We start from the raw sequence: 17,659 nt of genomic DNA, 5'->3' as shown, positions 1-17,659 counted from the left end.
GATTACAATCAGATCACATTAACGGCACAAGCGGTAGCGAACCCTTTGCTCATTAATAACAAACCAAAACGCACTAGGTCTAACATCTGCCCAGAACTGTGTACAGCCTTATGGTGTGCGTTGTTTGTCAGTTAATCTCTTGCCAGAGTTTAACGATCCGTTTCGTCCTGAGCAGGAGACGATACGTGATCCAGGTCGACAAAACAAGAAACAGAACTCCGTCCTTTTCTTGAATCCAGGCTGATTAAACCCGCTGCAGATGAAGGAATACGCGGCCAGTATTTCCTCGGATCCCCTTTGTATATCAGGCCCATATAAAATTGTCCCAGCTCAAAACTTGACCAGCGAGGTGATGCTGGCTAGCTAGTCCGGACTAGTGCTTCCTGTCAGCAACCGGGGGTTACCATGAAAGCGAAGAAACACACGCACCGACAGCTTTTATTCTTCCTCCCGCTCCTAGTGGCGAGGTGGTGCATTCAAAGACCCGACAGCCAATGGGAAAAGTGCAACCTTATCACAGGTGTGAAGCAGTTCTTTGTCTCACCACCAGTCTGCCTTGCCGTCCTCGTGTTGAATGCACATTCTCCATTTTGCGAAGTGGCGGCTTGTAGGAGTTTGGTGAAACTGGCTTTGGGATTCACATGTAAGCCAAGATCCTTTGTCTTGCCTTCAGCTCAATCTGAGCCAAATCACTGTTTAACCAGCTTCTTGGTCCCCAACAAGTTGCATTTCTGCCTGTCTCTCGAATGATGTCATCGCCACACCCCTCGATCCATTCGGTCTGATAACATTCCGAAAGTCTATAAGAGTCGCACGATTAAATAATGTAATCCCCATTCAAGTCAGCGTTTTGCCAAGCTGGATGTAGCCGGCTGGGCTGGCGGAGGGCTCGCGTGCACATGCTCTATGGGCCGCACAGTGCTGAAGTAGTGCAGATCCGTCCGTGTAGTTTTTGGCTCCAAGAAGGCTTTGTGCGCCACTGAACAAACTCTCATAGGAATGAACAGAGCTCTGCCTCAAATGCTGTATGCAGCTCTCATCATACATCCATGAGCGGGATCCGTGGAAAGGACCCAACTATACACTAATAAAAAACATAGGTTTCAATAATATGTTCCATTTCCGCCAATGGATCCCCCTACATCCTACACTGATCCTTCAACCAGGCAATTGTTACTGAACCACAAAACATAGATAAATAGATAGATAGATAGATAGATAGATAGATAGATAGATAGATAGATAGATAGATAGATAGATAGATAGATAGATTGATAGATAAGCAACAAGTGGCTTAAAAAACCCTGCCTTGATACACTGTGTAAAAAGGCTGTGCTGTCAATCAAACATCATCTGTCAACATTTACTAAAGCCTGCAGAAACGCCACCATCAGAGCCCAGAACAAAACGTTCTCTTTGACTATATATCAACACTGAAGGCAAATTCAGATTTAAAACTGCCCATCCCTTCCACCCTCCTTCCCCTGCTGGATGAATGAATTTGATGGTAAAATGCTGTCAATCACCATCAAATCAGAACACGGACCTCCAAAACACACAGAGGCTTGAATGTCAACATGGTGAAAATTTATTTTAGGAAAAATTGTTTTTATTTCCTTCTTTTTCTCAAGCTCAAGATATCCAGGGAAAATGTGAAAACTTTTTCACGTCAAAACAAACACACACACACACACACACACGCACACACACACGCACACACACACGCGTTCACACACAAACACATACACACACACACACACACACACACACACACACACACACACACACACACACACACACACACACACACACACACACACACACACACACACTCTTTCTCTCTCTTACACAAAGTGAGTGCTGACCGCTGGAGGCTGAGAATAGATGTTCCAAGTTGGATGCAGTTGATGTAACTATTATCTTTCCTCTCTTTCTGCTCTGCTCTCCCCTGGTTCATGTTACACCTATCTCGTCTTCTTCTCCCTCCTCCTCCTCTGCTGCTGCTCTCTCATTTCTCTCTATTCATCTCCTCTCTCAGTCGCTCTTCTTCCTCCCCTTTCCTCTCCTCTGACTAGGCTCAACTCACTCCAGTATTTTTAGTATTTGTGAGTAGGCGTCACCAGGTCCTTATGAATTTTCATGGGTTTGTTTAGTGTGTAGGCTGACACGCTGCTCTCTCCCTTTCTCTCCATCTCCCCCTCTTCTTCTATCTATCTAGCTCTCTCACACATACAATCACAACAGTTTAAGAACACAACTGTTCATGCAAACACACACGTGTTAAGTGTGTGGGCTGGCTGCTGGTTAATGAGGATGTTTGAAATCTTGGGAAGAGCCAACAGCCTACAGCAGGCCTGTCAAAGCCAGCGCTATCACCCTCATCGTCCTCCATCATCCTCTGCTCTGTCTCTTCTCCCGGAGTTATGCATCGTGTTTTTCTTCTGACTCTCCAGCCGTGAGGTTGCTCAGATACAGAGGTTCTTAATCCAGGAAATTAAAAATCTTCATTTATCTGCCTAATCTTACATCCCTACAGTGTGTCTATATGTGTGTATAATTGGGATTACATCCACATGTATGTCAATGGTACAAGGAACATCTATTCTGCTCCTGTGTGTTACAGTTATTACATGTACCAGCCTGACATGTGGGCCAGCTCAATTCCATGAATTAAATAAGAGGCAGAGAGACTTATGTCTGAGTGTGTGCTGTTACTCTGTCCATTAGATACAAGCATATGGATCACGTCAGGAAGAATTAGGCCGCTGTGGGCCTCACACCTTGTCTCAGAGGAAGCAACACACAGACGAGCACACATACATATGCACATCATACACTCTTAAACGCGCAAGGACGTATAGGTCTGTGTAACGCTCTGTAGTGTAGTGTGATGTTTTCCATGCGAATCATTTAAAAAAAAAAGTCTGGATGGCTGCAGCGGGACTGCTCCCTTCTTTTTGTCATTTCTCCTCCTTCTCCTCTAGCTGCAGCTGGTCTATAGCTTGTGACAGTTCTCCATGTGTGCTGATTTTCACAATGCATAAGTGTGTGTGTGTGTGTGTGTGTGTGTGTGTGTTTGTCTATGTGCTCCTCTCTTCTTCCCTCTCCTGTCCCACATCAGCCCAGATTAGAGCGTCCGTCTCCTGAGGGAGACAAAAATATAAAAATAAAGCTTTTTACCAGAACACTGATCTAAACACACACACACGCACGCGCACACACACACACACACACACACACACACACACACACACACACACACACACACACACACACACACACACAAACTCATGCTAAGGGCGCATCATGAAAGCCTTTGGAGAGTGGGGCAGAGAGAGCCCTTTGCAGCAGAATCCCAAAAAGCCCTTTTAGTAGTCAGCCGACTGCAGAGAGAGAGAACTAGATGGGAATGTGTGTCGTCAGCTTTGCAGGTATTTGGTCATAAACCAAAGGATTGGCCAAATGAAAATTTTGACCTGATGATGGCGCTAGATGGGAAGTTAAGGACTCATAAAAGTTATTAAAATTCATCCTGGGGGGAACATAAATGTTTAAACTTCATGGTAATCAATCCAATTATTGTTGAGAGGTTTTACTCAAAATCACAAATGTAAACCTCATGGTGGAGGAAAAGTCAGGAGAGTCATTAGGATTCATCCTCTGAGGATCATTAATGTCTGTAGAAAATGCCATGGTATTCCATCAAAAAGTTGTTGAGATATTTTAGTGTGGACCAAGGCAGTGGGCCAATCAACAGACCCACACTGCCATCCCTTGAGCCATGCTGCTAGTAGAGCATCCAGACCAGAATTCATTCATTAACAACTTATTAACTCAACTTATTAACAGCAGACATGATAGCTTATTAGAAAGTGAGGAACCTCTGACTTACAGACTTTCTAATGAGCCATTAATTTTACAGTTATGTTATCAATAATTAAGGCAACCCAAAAGTTGAAAGTTAATTTTCTTGAACCTTAGAAATAGTCGTCTGACCAAATAATGTTGAGTCACGTTCTGTTGTGTATCCTCCTACATAACTTGCTTAATCTTTTTTTTATTATTATTAAAAATGAGTCATCTTTAACTACAGGTTTGACAGATTAACCCCTTTTATAAAAGAGCTGCAGAGCATCCTTGACAACTTATCAGAAAGTGAGCAACCCACAGTGTACCCACTTTCTAATGAGCCTTCAGGTCTCCAGTTACAGATGTTAGTCGTTAAAGGAATAGTTCAACATTTTAGTAAATACACTCACTTGTCTTCGTGCAGAGTTAGCTGAGAGGATTGATACCACTGTCTGTACAGTAAATATGTAGCTAATGCTAACAGCTGTTTAGCTTAGCATTTAGACTGGAAATGGGAGGAAACGGAAAGCCTGACTTTGTCCAAAGGTAAAAGAAAATCAACCTACCAACACCTCTAAAGCTCACAAATTATCACGTTAAGTCTGTGTTAAAGTTAGCGAAGTGTTCCTGGTTTAAGCTTCATATTCCATCCGCCAAAAGCTTATTACTGTTCTATAAAGCATTAATAATTGTTTTATTAACCATTATTAGTTTAGTTACACAATAGATAAAAAGATGAATTAACAAGACCAAGACAAGTAGAAAAATGTAACCTTTACTTATTTACAGATTGTACAGAGGTACTGAGTGACAAGGTAGTATTTACAACACAACTAGTAGCTTAGAAACCCCTGAACTTATACACAAGTGAGATACACGGCAGGGAGACCCGGAGGACTACACACCAACGCACTCCTTTCACCCAGTACTGTATATAATATGTGGACACCTGGACCAAACTTCCACATGTTCCTCGACGGCGGCTGGCGTTGTGCAGGAGCCAGCTGGGCGCCATATTGGTGACATTGCAGGCCGAGAGTCGGGAGTGTTTAAGCATCTGGGGCTCCAGTCAGATATGGTGCACAAACCAGGGTGGAGGGGAACGTTGGTACATGTAGCCTCAGTAGGTCAACTCAGGGACAACTCTGGTGTTGCAGCAAAATAGGTACCACCGAAAACACAAGCACGTCATGCATTAAAAAAAATCAAACAAAAGGTTGGTGTAAAAATCTGTGTGATGGTGGACGTACAAAACTCATTCTACATGCTCTCTTAACCACAACAGCACAGACGCAACATGTGTGTGTGTGTTTGCGTGTGTGCGAAACTGTATTTGTGTTGTATGAGTAAGAGCCGGGTCAAATGTTATGTGTGGGACGAAGGGAAGAGAGTACAGAAAAGTATACACACACACACACACACACACACACACACACACCACAAACAACCTCTTGTTACACATATCATCCTCTGTCTTATATAAATGCCTGCACGGTGTAAAACGCACATGCACACACACACACACACACACACACACACACACACACACACACACACACACACACGCAAGTGCACATACACACACACACACATGCACACACGCACACTTGCACACACGCACACACACACACACACACACGCACAAACACTCACACTCTTAAGTGAAACAGCACAGACTGGTAGTGGAAGAGAAATATGTGGGTGGGAGGGGGTTCGTATTAACCACACAGGCTGGACTATCATTATTCATTGAGTGTGATTCAGATGAGAGACCCAGCTATGTGTTGCTAGTTAACTGGTTAGCTGACCGGGATAGTTAACTAGTCTGTTAACCCAGCAGTGAGGACTGTACAGTAAGGTCCCAACCAACAACACACCAGAGGAAAAATAAATCACACAAGAATCTAAAAACATGCAGTCTTTTTTTTCTTTAAAGAAGCAGAATAAAAAGCCACATTGTTATTGAAATGAATTCAACACTTAATACCATTCAAATCAAACAAATGAAATCAGTTTCTAACATTTAAAAACAAAAATTTCTCTGTACAGAAGTATAATATTGCAACCTGATATTGTGCATATAACTCACACACCAAACCTGTTAAGATTACCAAAAAGGGGCAGCGTTCACCATTCAAAAGGTGCATTTTTTTGTTCAAACTGTCTTGCATTCTTTGCAGCCAATATATATAGATATATGTATGTGTGTGTGTGCATGTGTGTGTGTGTGTGTGTGTGTGTGTGTGTGAGTGAGAAAGAGAGAATAGAAAGAAAATAGAGACAGACGCTGAGCTAATGGGCTATCAAATCTTTCCATCAAAATCCTTGTGCTCAAAAAAATCAATGCCCTTAGTAGATTATGGATTTCTAGAACACTCATACACGCATTGCCAGCTCGTCGATTTTGTGCATGTGTGTGTGTGTGTGTGTGTGTGTGTGAATGTTGCCTCTGTAACGAGTCACTTTGCAAACTCTCTGCTTTGCCACGTGACTCTCTGCTGAAACACAGCGCTATGTTCTCGCCAACAGAGAGCCACACAAGTATCAGCTACTCTCGTCCAGGAGTACCAATTTGATGAGTAAATCTGCAACAGTGATGCACTCAGCCTCTGAATTCACTACGGAAACATTAAAACGGGCCTCAAGTTCTTTTGTTTAACATAAAAAATTATTAGAAAAAAATCTGTATCCTACGAGAGCCGGTGTTGGATTTGAGGAATTCTTACTAGTGATATAAAGTGATTTCCAACAATATGTTGAGTTTTAAACACCACGACTGAACTTTATTCTTCTAATACTCAATCTACTCTATAATAGATGGACATTGGGAAGGAGCAAAAAGTAAGTAAGGAGTAATTAAGAGAATTAACAAAAGCTGATAAAGGAAGAAGGTAAGGCTAGAAGGAGGGATGAGCACAGTAAAAGTGAAAAAAAAGAAGAGAGAGATTAAGAGTTGTTGTTGTGTATACTGTATAATGCTGTACCCATTATCTAACACTGTAACATGTCTGACCTCACAATGGAAACTTAATGGTGCCCTAAAACCCAATGTCAAAGAGAAATAAGAGAAAAGAAAACATCTATCCAGCGAATGATTGAGAATATTCATATTTTTCAGTATAAAAGTGTTTTTGGTCAAACGTCTGTGTTAGGTGGCAGGGTATAAAATCTACAAAGTGCACAAAGAGAAGCTATCTCATAGCTTCGACACACACACACCCACCCAAAACTACTATCCTAGACTACTGCGTATGTGCATGTGTGTGTGTATATGTGCATATTATGTGTGTGCGGGTGTGTGCATATTTGACCCTGTATAGGAGTTTAACTGTAACACAGGGCAGTAGGAAGCATGCAGTATGACCTGAAGGCTAGCTAAGAGAGGAAGCAAGGGTGCTAATACTGTACTGTATGTCTCTAGATCTAGAAACACTAGAACACACACTCTCGTCCTGATAGGCTTCGACTGGCGGCCATGTTTGGTCCACTTTTTGGAATGTTCAATTAACTGACATCAACAATAACAAACAGTCTGTAGTTTTACTCCCCTCCACCCCGCGTGTGTGTGTGTGTTCGAGTGTTTGTACATCTGCGGGCAGGAGCTGATATGCTTCTTAGACCTGTGTCCTGACCAGCTGCCCGCCTCCCAGTTCAATTCTAGTCTATTACAAATATAGTAATTTCCATTTAGTCAGCGACTACTCTAGCGTAGTTTACTACTCTTTAAGCCATGCTGGCAGTGCAGTTTGGAGGCTCAGACAACATATGGGTTGACCGAAGAAATCATAGTGCAACAGGAGAGTCCTGGAGTGGGGCGGGTGTGTTTAGCTGATATATATGTGTCTGTGTGTGTGTATGTGTATGTGTTTTTTTGTATGTGTGTGTGATCTCAGAAAGAAAGGGGTTTTCTGTGTGTCCCCTTCATCTCCAAGAGGTTGGTGAGAGGGCAGGACAAGTCGGCTCGTGTTCCAAACACACTGTTGTATCTTCCATCACATCCCACTGTTGGCGTTAAACTCCGTGCACAGTGTCCCTCTTATTCCACCAGGGATTCGATCGGTCTTGTAAGCCATATTGTCAGTCGTTGGCCTTAGCTTGAGGCTAGTACACACACTCACACTCTTCATCTTGTATTGTGCCTCCAGGTGTCCCTGTGGCCCCAACCCTGCCCCATAGAGGGTGTGTTAAAGAATGATTTATTTACTCTTTACTTAGCGTCCCGTTAACCTTTTAGTCCAGAGCAGACCTTCCCGTCTTTCACCCATGTGTGTGTTTGTACGTATGTGTGTGTGTGTGTGTGTGTGTGCGCGTGTGTGCGTGTGTGTGTGTGTGTGTGTGTCAGTATGTCTATATGTGTCTGTGTCTGTGTGTTTCTGTGTATGTGCTTAGAATCAGAGCTGCCTGGTCCGGTCACACACACCTCTGTCTTGCATGCGTGTGTGCTAGTGTGTTTCAGTGAGAGTAAGTGTGTTGCGTGTGACTCTCAGACGTCAGACTCGATGCTGGGCATGCGGCGGTAGAGCCGGGGTCTGTTGCCACCTGCGCTCGAGGCTCGCGGCGCTGTCACATAGTTCATTGGCTGAGCGGCGGCAGGTGGGACCATGTAGGCCACCACAGGGGGCTCCTGTTGAGGGTAGAACACCTGTTGGTCGACAAGGCCGCCATGCTGGTTGTTGTGATGGCTGCCATGGTTACCTAGCGTAAGCGACAGCGGCATTCGCTGCTTATAGAGCTCGTGGGCGGAACTTCTCTGTGGCATGCGTGTAACAGCCTGGGGGGAGGGATCTCGTTGTGTCGTGCCAGGAGCTGACTGGAGGAAAGGGTTGTGAGAGGGGCGATCAGGGAAGAGACTCTTTGAGCGCCGGGGGAGGGGCATAGGGGCGTCCAGACTGTGGTGGTGGGAGGGTGACGGAGAGGGGGGGCTGCGGCTGCTGAACGGACGATCCGAGCGCATTGTGAGAACATTAGCATAGGCCCCCTCGTCCAGGGTCAGCTCCCTCTCCCTATCTCTGTCAGGCAGGCTCAGCCCCCGCAGGTGGGCGTGCAGCTGCGACTGGCGCTCGGGAACGCCGTCCGGAAGCACGTTCTCGTAGGAGTGCTGACGACTCAGCTGAAGGTGTTGGGCCGACGAGGAGGTGGGGAGAGGAGACGGAGAGGAAGGGGAGGGCTCGAAGGGGTTGACTAGCCCGTCCCCTTCGCCCACCAGGCCCAGCTCGCTCTGGGGAAGGTAGTGTGTAAACATGTCCCCGCTGTGTGGGTGAGCGTGTGTGTGGGAGTAGTGGGAGTGCAGGTGGTCTTCGCTGATGTCGTACAGGTTTCCCAGGTGGGCGCAGGCATCACAGCGAGCCTGTGGTGAGCGGACAGTGTAAAGGCCGGAGTAACCGCTCAGCTTGGTCAGGCAGGAGCGACAGTGGCCGGGCCTGGCGCTCTGTGTCCCCTGTCCTGCACCTGGAGCTTCGAATGAACCTCCAGCTTTGTCCTTCGCGCTGCAGGGAGAGAGGATGACACTGATTATACAAAACTATACAAAAAAAAAAAAAAAAAAAAAAAAAAAAAGCACTTGAAACATGGCCATGGTGTTCATTTTCTGCTGAGCATGATACCTGCTGTGTGTGTAGGTGCTATATTTCTTGTCCTTCAGGGAGTGCAGGTCAGCCTCTGCGCTGTGACTATGGTGCAGCAGGCTGGCACTCAGCTGCAAAATGGGTGCGTCCGCCTGGTGGGAGAGCGTGTGACTGTGGGAGTATGTGCTGTCAGGTGGAAACAGGTCAGGGGGGTAACTGTGGTCGTCACCTCCCCCCTGGCTGTCTCGCTGGTAGGGCGGAGCGGAATGGAGACTGGCCTGGTCCGAGTCAATGGAGTAGATCTTGGATCCTCCACCCCCACCTCCTCCTCCTCCTCCCCCAACCCTCTTCCTCAGCTGATTGATAGGCTTGAATCCACCCCTCGCCGCCATGGAATCTGAATCTTTGTGTGATGGCGGCCGGCTGGAGCACTCTGAGATGTCAGAGTGCGGCGGCTCTTCAGGCAGGTAACGCTGGCTCTTCATTGGTGGAGGTCCAGGTCCAGATGCTGGGACAGGGCTTGGGCCGGGAGATACGACAGTAGGCTGGGTCTTCAATGTCTCCACACTTTTCTTCCATAGGGCTCGAGGTTTAGAGGCCTGTGGACCAGCAGAGACGGCCGGCCCGGCGAGGCGGGTCTTGCCGTTGTCGTTGGTGATTGACAGCTGGGGCTTGTTGGGGCTGGTTTGAAGAGGGGGGGCTTTTTGTTGCGCCGGAAATGGCGCAGCATTGTTAAGGAGGTTTTTGTGTCTCCCGGACAATGACAAGAAACTGTGCGGGCCAGCGGCGTTGCTATAGAGACCAGGACCCTTCTGGGGCAGACTATGGAGTGAGTTACCTAGGAGACAAGAAGAGATGCACCTCAGACAACAAATACAATGGATAGATGTTTGGATGGATGCTCAGCCAGTTAGCTGATTCATTATCTACTGCCCTGGCATGCTGTGTGTGCCATCTAATGTGTTTCTAATAATGAAGCAAGCTTATACATGACAGTCAATCCGATTACAGTCTGGAGTCCACAACAAAGTGAAAGGAGTCACCTTTAGATATGCAAACGTAGACTGTAAAGAAAAGGCAGGGTGACTTCTGAACGTGTGAGCAATGTTATGACAGGTGCCATGTTTGTGAGGGTACTATCTATGAATTGTTATTGTATGTGTTGTTCATTGTTGTTATGTACAAATGTTATTTAGAATATACACTGTAAGGTGTACTGGGTGTAAAAGAGTTATATTACCTTTCCCCGTCATCACATCTAGTATGTTAGGCTGCAAGACTACAGTGTTGCGTTTGGGAGAAGACAAAGCCATGGACTTGGCAGACTTGAGCAGATGCAGCATGTTGGCTTGAGGACTAAAGTCCAGCTCAGGATTCTTTTTCTTCATATCTATATGAACACCATGGATACAGCTCCATATACCCTAAGATGAGGAGCGGAGGTGAAACAAAAAGAATGAAAAGGAGAGGCAGAGAGGAGAGAGATAAGGGAGATAATAGAAGAGTTATTTCCCAATCCAATGGCTTCACAAGAATAAAGTTCAAACATGCAAAAGACTAATTTCCTTGTGTAGTATATTAAAAGAGACCTCTGCATCCTTTTCTGCAGTGCCTTTACTGCAAACCTTAACCTCATTTTGTCTTGTAATGTGGCAAGAAGAGATAATCGCCACTTTTTAGATTAACTGCTTATAGAGGCGCCTGGAAAATTAAATTTAGGTGATGATGTCACTGGAGGGGGCCTTTGAGTGCAAGGAGATGTTCTTCTTGGAGCCACTTAACCTCCAGCATCGCCCATCGTACATCGAGACACACACACACACACACACACACACACACAGACGCCACACTCTTTTTGTAAAACATTTAATGTGTGAAATGCTGCTCATCTGGAATAAAAGCACTGCCTAACACAGAGACATGACATATGAATAATGAAAAAATGGTCTGTCTGGAAGTGCCCATTTTGTGTGTGTGTGTGTTTGTGTGTACGCGCGTGCGTGCATCTGTCTGCCCGTGTGGTCAAGTCCGTCTCTCACCTTGCTGCAGCTCATATAATTTTAAACTTTGTTAGACCAGTCTTATGTATGTGACTGTGGGTGAGAGAGAAAGAGAGAGAGAGAGCTGTGTGTGCGTTGTCCATATGAGCATGTGTTCACATCATCCTTTTAGCAGTTTGATTCCTCTATCCAGCCGTTCATATGCGCAGCAGTGAATTCATCTCTACCTCAGCTGGGCTCTACAATCACACTATCCCCTCTCTTTTATCACACACATACACACCCATACTTTCTAACTATTAATTGTAACTGCAGTGTGTTGCTCATACATATGATTCTCACACAGATGTGTATTTTGTCTTAACTGAAACAATCATGTAACAGACACATTTCATCCATTCACACAACTGTTACTGTTTGCATTTTCACAGCATCTGAAAAATCATGGAGATTATGCAAATTAGACTGCTTTGTTTGAGATGCAATTTCTGCACACAACAAGACAGACAACAGAGTAATCATTTTAATAATTTACTGTGTGATGTTTGAATTGATGTTGTTAAAAACCACAAAGGCTTGACGGCTGTCTTCAAAGTCGCAATAATGGACATAATTTTTTTTTTCTGTTTCAGTATGGAACCACATTGAGACAATTTGCAAATACAGTTAAGTGTTGTTTATCTTGCTGTTTCTCTGTGTGTTTAGCCAGCTCTCTTTTTATTTTATACTCTTTAAGAGTAGTCTGCAAGTCGGCTTCACTACTGGGTTAAAGCCTGACATGTCGCATGTCCCTCCCTTCTCGCTATGATTGGTTTAAAAAATACAAACAAGCCGCGTGTTTTTCCACCAATATCTGACTATATAGGTGGAGTAGCCAGACCATACATAGTGATAGGTCTGCCAATGTAAGACTAGCATCAAAGAGCCCCCTTTTTAGGGGGATTTTTCCCGTCATTTAGTGCGTTATATAGTTATACAGTTTTTCAACTGCCTGAAAATGGCTAGCCCACATTTCTGTTTGAAATTCCTCACTTACTGATGTCATTGATTGAGGCTATGTTTAGACGGAAATGATCTGAAGAGAAAATCCAAAAGTGGCATTGCGTTCTCACTTTTTATTCCGCGTTTAGATGAGCGTTTGGGGGGGAAATCTGCGTTCTTATGGTGATGCAAAAGTGTGTGAAATACGATGTAGTATGCACACCAGGCGGCTAGGTGGTAGTGTGAAGCACTGCCACACAACACCACCAAGCCCGCGCGCCTGCGTAGAACCTTCCTTCTACTTCTCTCCCTCTCCTCCTCCTCTCTCCCTCTCTTCTCCCTAGTAGTGCAAAACCAAAACATGGCGAAGCGAACAACAAAAGCTGACAATTTTGTCTGGACAGACGAGGAGGTGGAGTAATTGCTCCAAACATCCTTAAATTACAAAGCCACAAAGGCACAACAGGGTGTGGACTGGGACGTCATATCCACACGAGAAAGACGCTATCTGTAAAAGTCAGATATCATCAAAGCTGAAAGCCATCCAGACCACGTATAGGCAGGCTGTGGATACCCAACGGCGGAGTGGCCATGGGCGAGTAATCACTCTATGCCACCGTGAGCAGATCGGAGCAGACTTTTGCGTTTTTACCCTTTGGACGGAAATGCAGCGGTGGAGCGTTTTTAAGATTCTGGAGGGTGATTTCACTTTTTTGCGTATTTAAACCCCAAAAACGTTGTTGCCGTCTAAACAAAAGGCACATCTGATAAAATATTTTGTCGTTTTCACCTGCAAGCGTTGTCGTGTAAACAGGGCCTGAGAAAGCCAGCCCAGTTTTTCATATGTGCTGCCCATATGTGTTGACTGAGCAAGCACAGCCCACCCACTTGTTTGAATTTGGTTGACCATTCACAACAGAGTGGGAGAGCTGACCAATCAGAGCAGAGTGGGCGGGCCAAAAGCTCAGACAGAGTTTTTCAGGCGAAGCCACTGCAGCAATGGGCAGAATGGGTAACATAACATGTTTTTTGAACATCAAAGAATTTAAACCTATTCTAGCAGACCCCAACAGTACAAATATGAGGCTGAAAAGGAGTATAAAAGTGGCTCTTTAAACACCAATAACATTATAAGAAATTCCCATCCGGAGTCCTGATATTGATATTGCAACAACTTACAGTCCCAATCAATGCTGTACATCAGTTCTTGCACTCTTGAGGATGGTGTTTGATAAGTAAGTGGGGTTCAGCACTGCAAATTCTACTGGCAACATCTGAAGGTACTACGTCAGAAGCAGAAGGGGGAAACACTGGACCATGTTCCTGCAGTGAAAAATATTTAATTTCCTTCTCCTCACCCTGCTGATAGTGAATAGCAGACCCGGCCTCCCAGTGCAGACACCAGTGAAGCAGTATCTTAGCCTCCAGTAGAAAAGGTGTTCAGAGATGAAGGTGAGGATGGCGAGGCCCATGGCTGTGGCCAGCATGTAGAAGACACCTGCCATGTTGTCTATGTCCAGCTGGCTGGACATCACCTCGTTCTTCTCATTGTGGCAGATCCCTGTCAGCCACTGGGCCTCCAGCTCCTCCATCTCCCCTGTTGGAAAGGTAGAGAAAAAGGCAAAGTGAAGGTTTAAGATGGCAGCAAGTAGGGGCGAGGGATGGAATAAGAGAAATAAAAGGAGGTTGAGAGAAAGGAGAGGGAAAGGATGGTCAGTAGTGGGGAGGTGGGAAAAAGGGCATTTCATTACGATGGAGAAGGGAGGAGGGGAGCAAAGTGAAGTGGTAAATAGATCATAATGGAAAGGAGACAGGATTTGGAGTGAAAAAAGGTTGTAGGAGGAGGGAGAAGAATTGATAGTGATGGAGTGATAAGGAAAGATGGGATGAATTACTATCAGACTGAGTGTGTTTGTGTGTTGCATGCACACACGGGTGTTTGCCCTGAATAAAAGGGTCGGGTGTGAAGGGAAGCACTTTAGTGGTTTCAGCAGTTTGATTTCTGTCGTGCCCTTTCCTTTTTTCCACTTGCACCATCTCACAGCTTATTATACAGAACAATCTGGAGGAGCAAACATAACAGGACACAATGGGCACACACACACACACACACACACACACACACACACACACACACACACACACACACACACACTCACACACTCACACACAGAGTAATGATGATGAAATGGGCTGTTAAGACTAGCCCCTGATAGCTTTCGGACAGAGGGAGGGAGGAGAGGGGCTGTTTGGAAAACTGAGCAATGGCACAACTGTAAGAACACTTAATGCCTGGAACATAAAAGACGTAAACCTCAATGCAGTGTGACAGATTGTGCAGAATGGGGATGCGTGCAAGCGCCTCACCATCTCCTATGATGCCCAGTATGGCCAGATCAACATGGCGTTTCCAGTAGGATCCTTTCTGCAGGGCGATACCATAACCTGTGGTGGCAAAGATGTACCCACTGCCGATGGTGACCAGCTTACAGCCATCGTCTCTGCCAGCCATGTAGTTCAGCACTGCAGCGTCGTAAATGAAAGCATCCAGCTTTCTGTAAGGGAACACATATTCTAGATTTACTATCTAGACCACACAACTTTCGGACTGTCTTATATTAAAATAGTTTTGAGGATTACACTTATTTGGTTTCTTGTTAAGAGTTAGGTGAGAGGATTGATATGTTAAGCTAAAGCCAGGATAAAGTTAGCTTAGCATACAAACCACAATGTGTCCTTTTTACACTTTGATTTTAAACTGATTAAACAAAGAAGATGTTAATTAGTGATTAGTTAATTAGTTAGTTAGTCGATCTTAAGAGGTGGGATTTTGTTACTGTGGTACAGTAGCTACACTGTTTCATATGTAATACTGTTTTTATATCCTGCAATATTTCTTTAAAGCAGTGGCTCCCACCACCCCAAAGGATCCAAAGATAAATCTGATGACAAAAACTACTATTACATACTTCTAAAAACCCTTTGAATTAAATAATCTGAGGAGAAAAAAAAACACTCTGAAGCTTACACACTCTGTATACTGTATTTTGAGACCATGGCCTGAAACAAGTGGAGATTGCTCACAAGCCAAAGAGGTGGTAGCAACGCTAAAAGGCATATGGTGGAGTTTTTAACATAAAAATATGTTATCTCAAATCTATTTAAAATGAAAAAGCTTTTTAATTCCATGTAACATCAACAACAATGATAATGTATTTGGGGTTTGTATTCATGTGATGGTAAAAGAAGATGAGAAATTTGATACATCAGGCTTCACTATTAAAGACCACAACACTGTCGAGTCTTCACTAAAGAGACTCATGTACATACTGTACAGTGTTGTGTCAGTAATAATGTTCCTTAGATCCATTAACAAACCAGTTGGATTATTCACAACGCTCTGTTTTCTTGGAGCTGAAATTCTCACACAGATCAGAGAGTACTGTCCGGCGTTCACACTGGTACAGTGACTATTTACACACATGAGGATGTATTTGTTCGCACTGAGCTATAATCTTTTACTCGCAGGTTTTGTCATTATTCTGACATGACAAGCTGAATTCTAACTAAGGGGCGACAATTTGTATCAGACGCAACAATCCCCCATGTGTGCCTGACGCATCTGAGCTCAGCAAAAACAGAAGTGTGATGTATGACTGTTAACCAAACACAATGTGACAAGGAGCCGATATCACCACTCTATATAGCAGCAGAAACCTTTTTTAACTTCTTTATCAGCAAAACAATGTTTTATATTATCCAATGAATAAACCTGGGTGCTAATCAATCCCCCTGGGGCCCCCTATGTTAGAAATGTATGTATACATACATATTAAACACTTTGAATTAAACTGTTCACCATAGGGCATGTGTTAAAGGCAGTCATTGAGTATCTGTTGTTGAAAAAAAGAGAATTCCGTTTTTCCATTTAAGATTCATTCAAGTATAGAGCATTTAAAATGTGTCACAGCCTATTGCATGCCTTTGACAAGAACATTTCCTTCAGCTTAGACAAGCAATTTTGCTGAAGAATTGAATTAAAGACCCAGGATTCTGCTGAACACATTAATTATACAGTTGTTGTGTTGTATAAACAAAGCCTATTATATGATGTATGAGAAACAAACATTATCTATCTGATATACAGTATCAATAAAGTAATTACAGAGAGGGAAAAGCAAAAAGTAAAATTATATTTGGAGAAAAAACCCAAAAGATCAAAGCACACACAAAACTAATGAACAAATAAAAGCAGTGCAGCCATCCTTCCATTAGTGTGTGTTTAGGAGGGAGAATAAAGGTAGCATCTCCAGAACAAATTACACTCTCCCTGTTTTGGCAGCTCCCTCTTTCCAGCAGCAACCAGACTTAATAATGAGCACTTGTTTTTTACTGTCAGTGACAGAAACACTGAGCACAGTTTCTGCAGCATTTTAGCATAGTGCTGGGCTCCCATGGGGCCGAGTTTCTGTGTGATGCAATGCCTTTTTTTGTTTGTTTTCACATGTTCTTATTCATACAAGCTGTCTGCAAACAGAATTAGCCTCTCAGGTATAATAAATCTCAACTTGACATGATTTGACTTGACAAGTTTACAGTACCCAGACTTGAGGGTGGCCAGTGCATCATGGACACCAGTCTGATGGTATTTGGTCATGTACTGATGCATATCTGGATAGTTCTTCCTGATGTTGCGCTCAGTGCTGCCGTTAGGAACAGTCCCGAAGCGAAATGGAGGGGAATAAGAGTATGGACTCTGGAACTGCAGGGAGAGAAATAAGGAGAGCAAAAGAGAGACAGATTGTTTAAATAGGGAACTGACAGGAGAAGACAGGAGCACAAAAGAAGAAAACATAAAAACAAAGAAGCTGAAAGACAAAGAGCAGGAGGGAGAGACAGCAAGAAGAGAAAAAGGAAGGGAAGGAAGGGAGTGCAAGAAAGAAAGAGATGGAGCAAAAGTGTTTAAGTGAAGGAGAGACGTACAGGGAGAGGAGACAGAGTGAGTGACAAGAAGAGACGGAGGAGAAAGGAGGAAGGAGAGACAGTGGAGTGGACTCATCAGTCATCATCATTGTGTGTCCAGTCTAGCGTAAGGGTTCTGCTGACACTGCCAGCCACTGCAAACTACACACATATCCAAACACACACATACACACACACACACACGTCTTTGATCTTTGCAGCCTCTGTATGTGTGTGTGTGTGTGTGTGTGTGTGTGTGTGTGTTTGTGCGTCCCTGGGTCTGCTGTGCTGGCAGTGTTAGTG

At 44.3% G+C, this 17,659-nt stretch overlaps 1 protein-coding gene across 1 annotated transcript in view; it reads right to left on the bottom strand.

Moving 5' to 3' along the window:
- Positions 1-7,117: 7,117 nt before the first annotated feature.
- The window catches only part of grin2ab (glutamate receptor, ionotropic, N-methyl D-aspartate 2A, b), a 105,332-nt gene continuing 94,790 nt past the window's right edge, over positions 7,118-17,659 (bottom strand). Inside the window, exons 15-20 of the mRNA XM_028588581.1 lie at positions 16,996-17,156; positions 14,762-14,949; positions 13,753-13,991; positions 10,654-10,837; positions 9,453-10,251; positions 7,118-9,335 (exon numbers count right to left, since the gene is read on the bottom strand). Coding sequence (XP_028444382.1) covers positions 8,333-9,335; positions 9,453-10,251; positions 10,654-10,837; positions 13,753-13,991; positions 14,762-14,949; positions 16,996-17,156 — 2,574 coding nt within the window. The 3' untranslated portion in view covers positions 7,118-8,332. The remainder of the gene's footprint in view (positions 9,336-9,452; positions 10,252-10,653; positions 10,838-13,752; positions 13,992-14,761; positions 14,950-16,995; positions 17,157-17,659) is intronic.

Source organism: Perca flavescens, chromosome 2 (assembly GCF_004354835.1).
Source record: "Perca flavescens isolate YP-PL-M2 chromosome 2, PFLA_1.0, whole genome shotgun sequence".
Taxonomy (NCBI): domain Eukaryota; kingdom Metazoa; phylum Chordata; class Actinopteri; order Perciformes; family Percidae; genus Perca; species Perca flavescens.
This window is presented reverse-complemented; position numbering and strand designations above follow the sequence as displayed.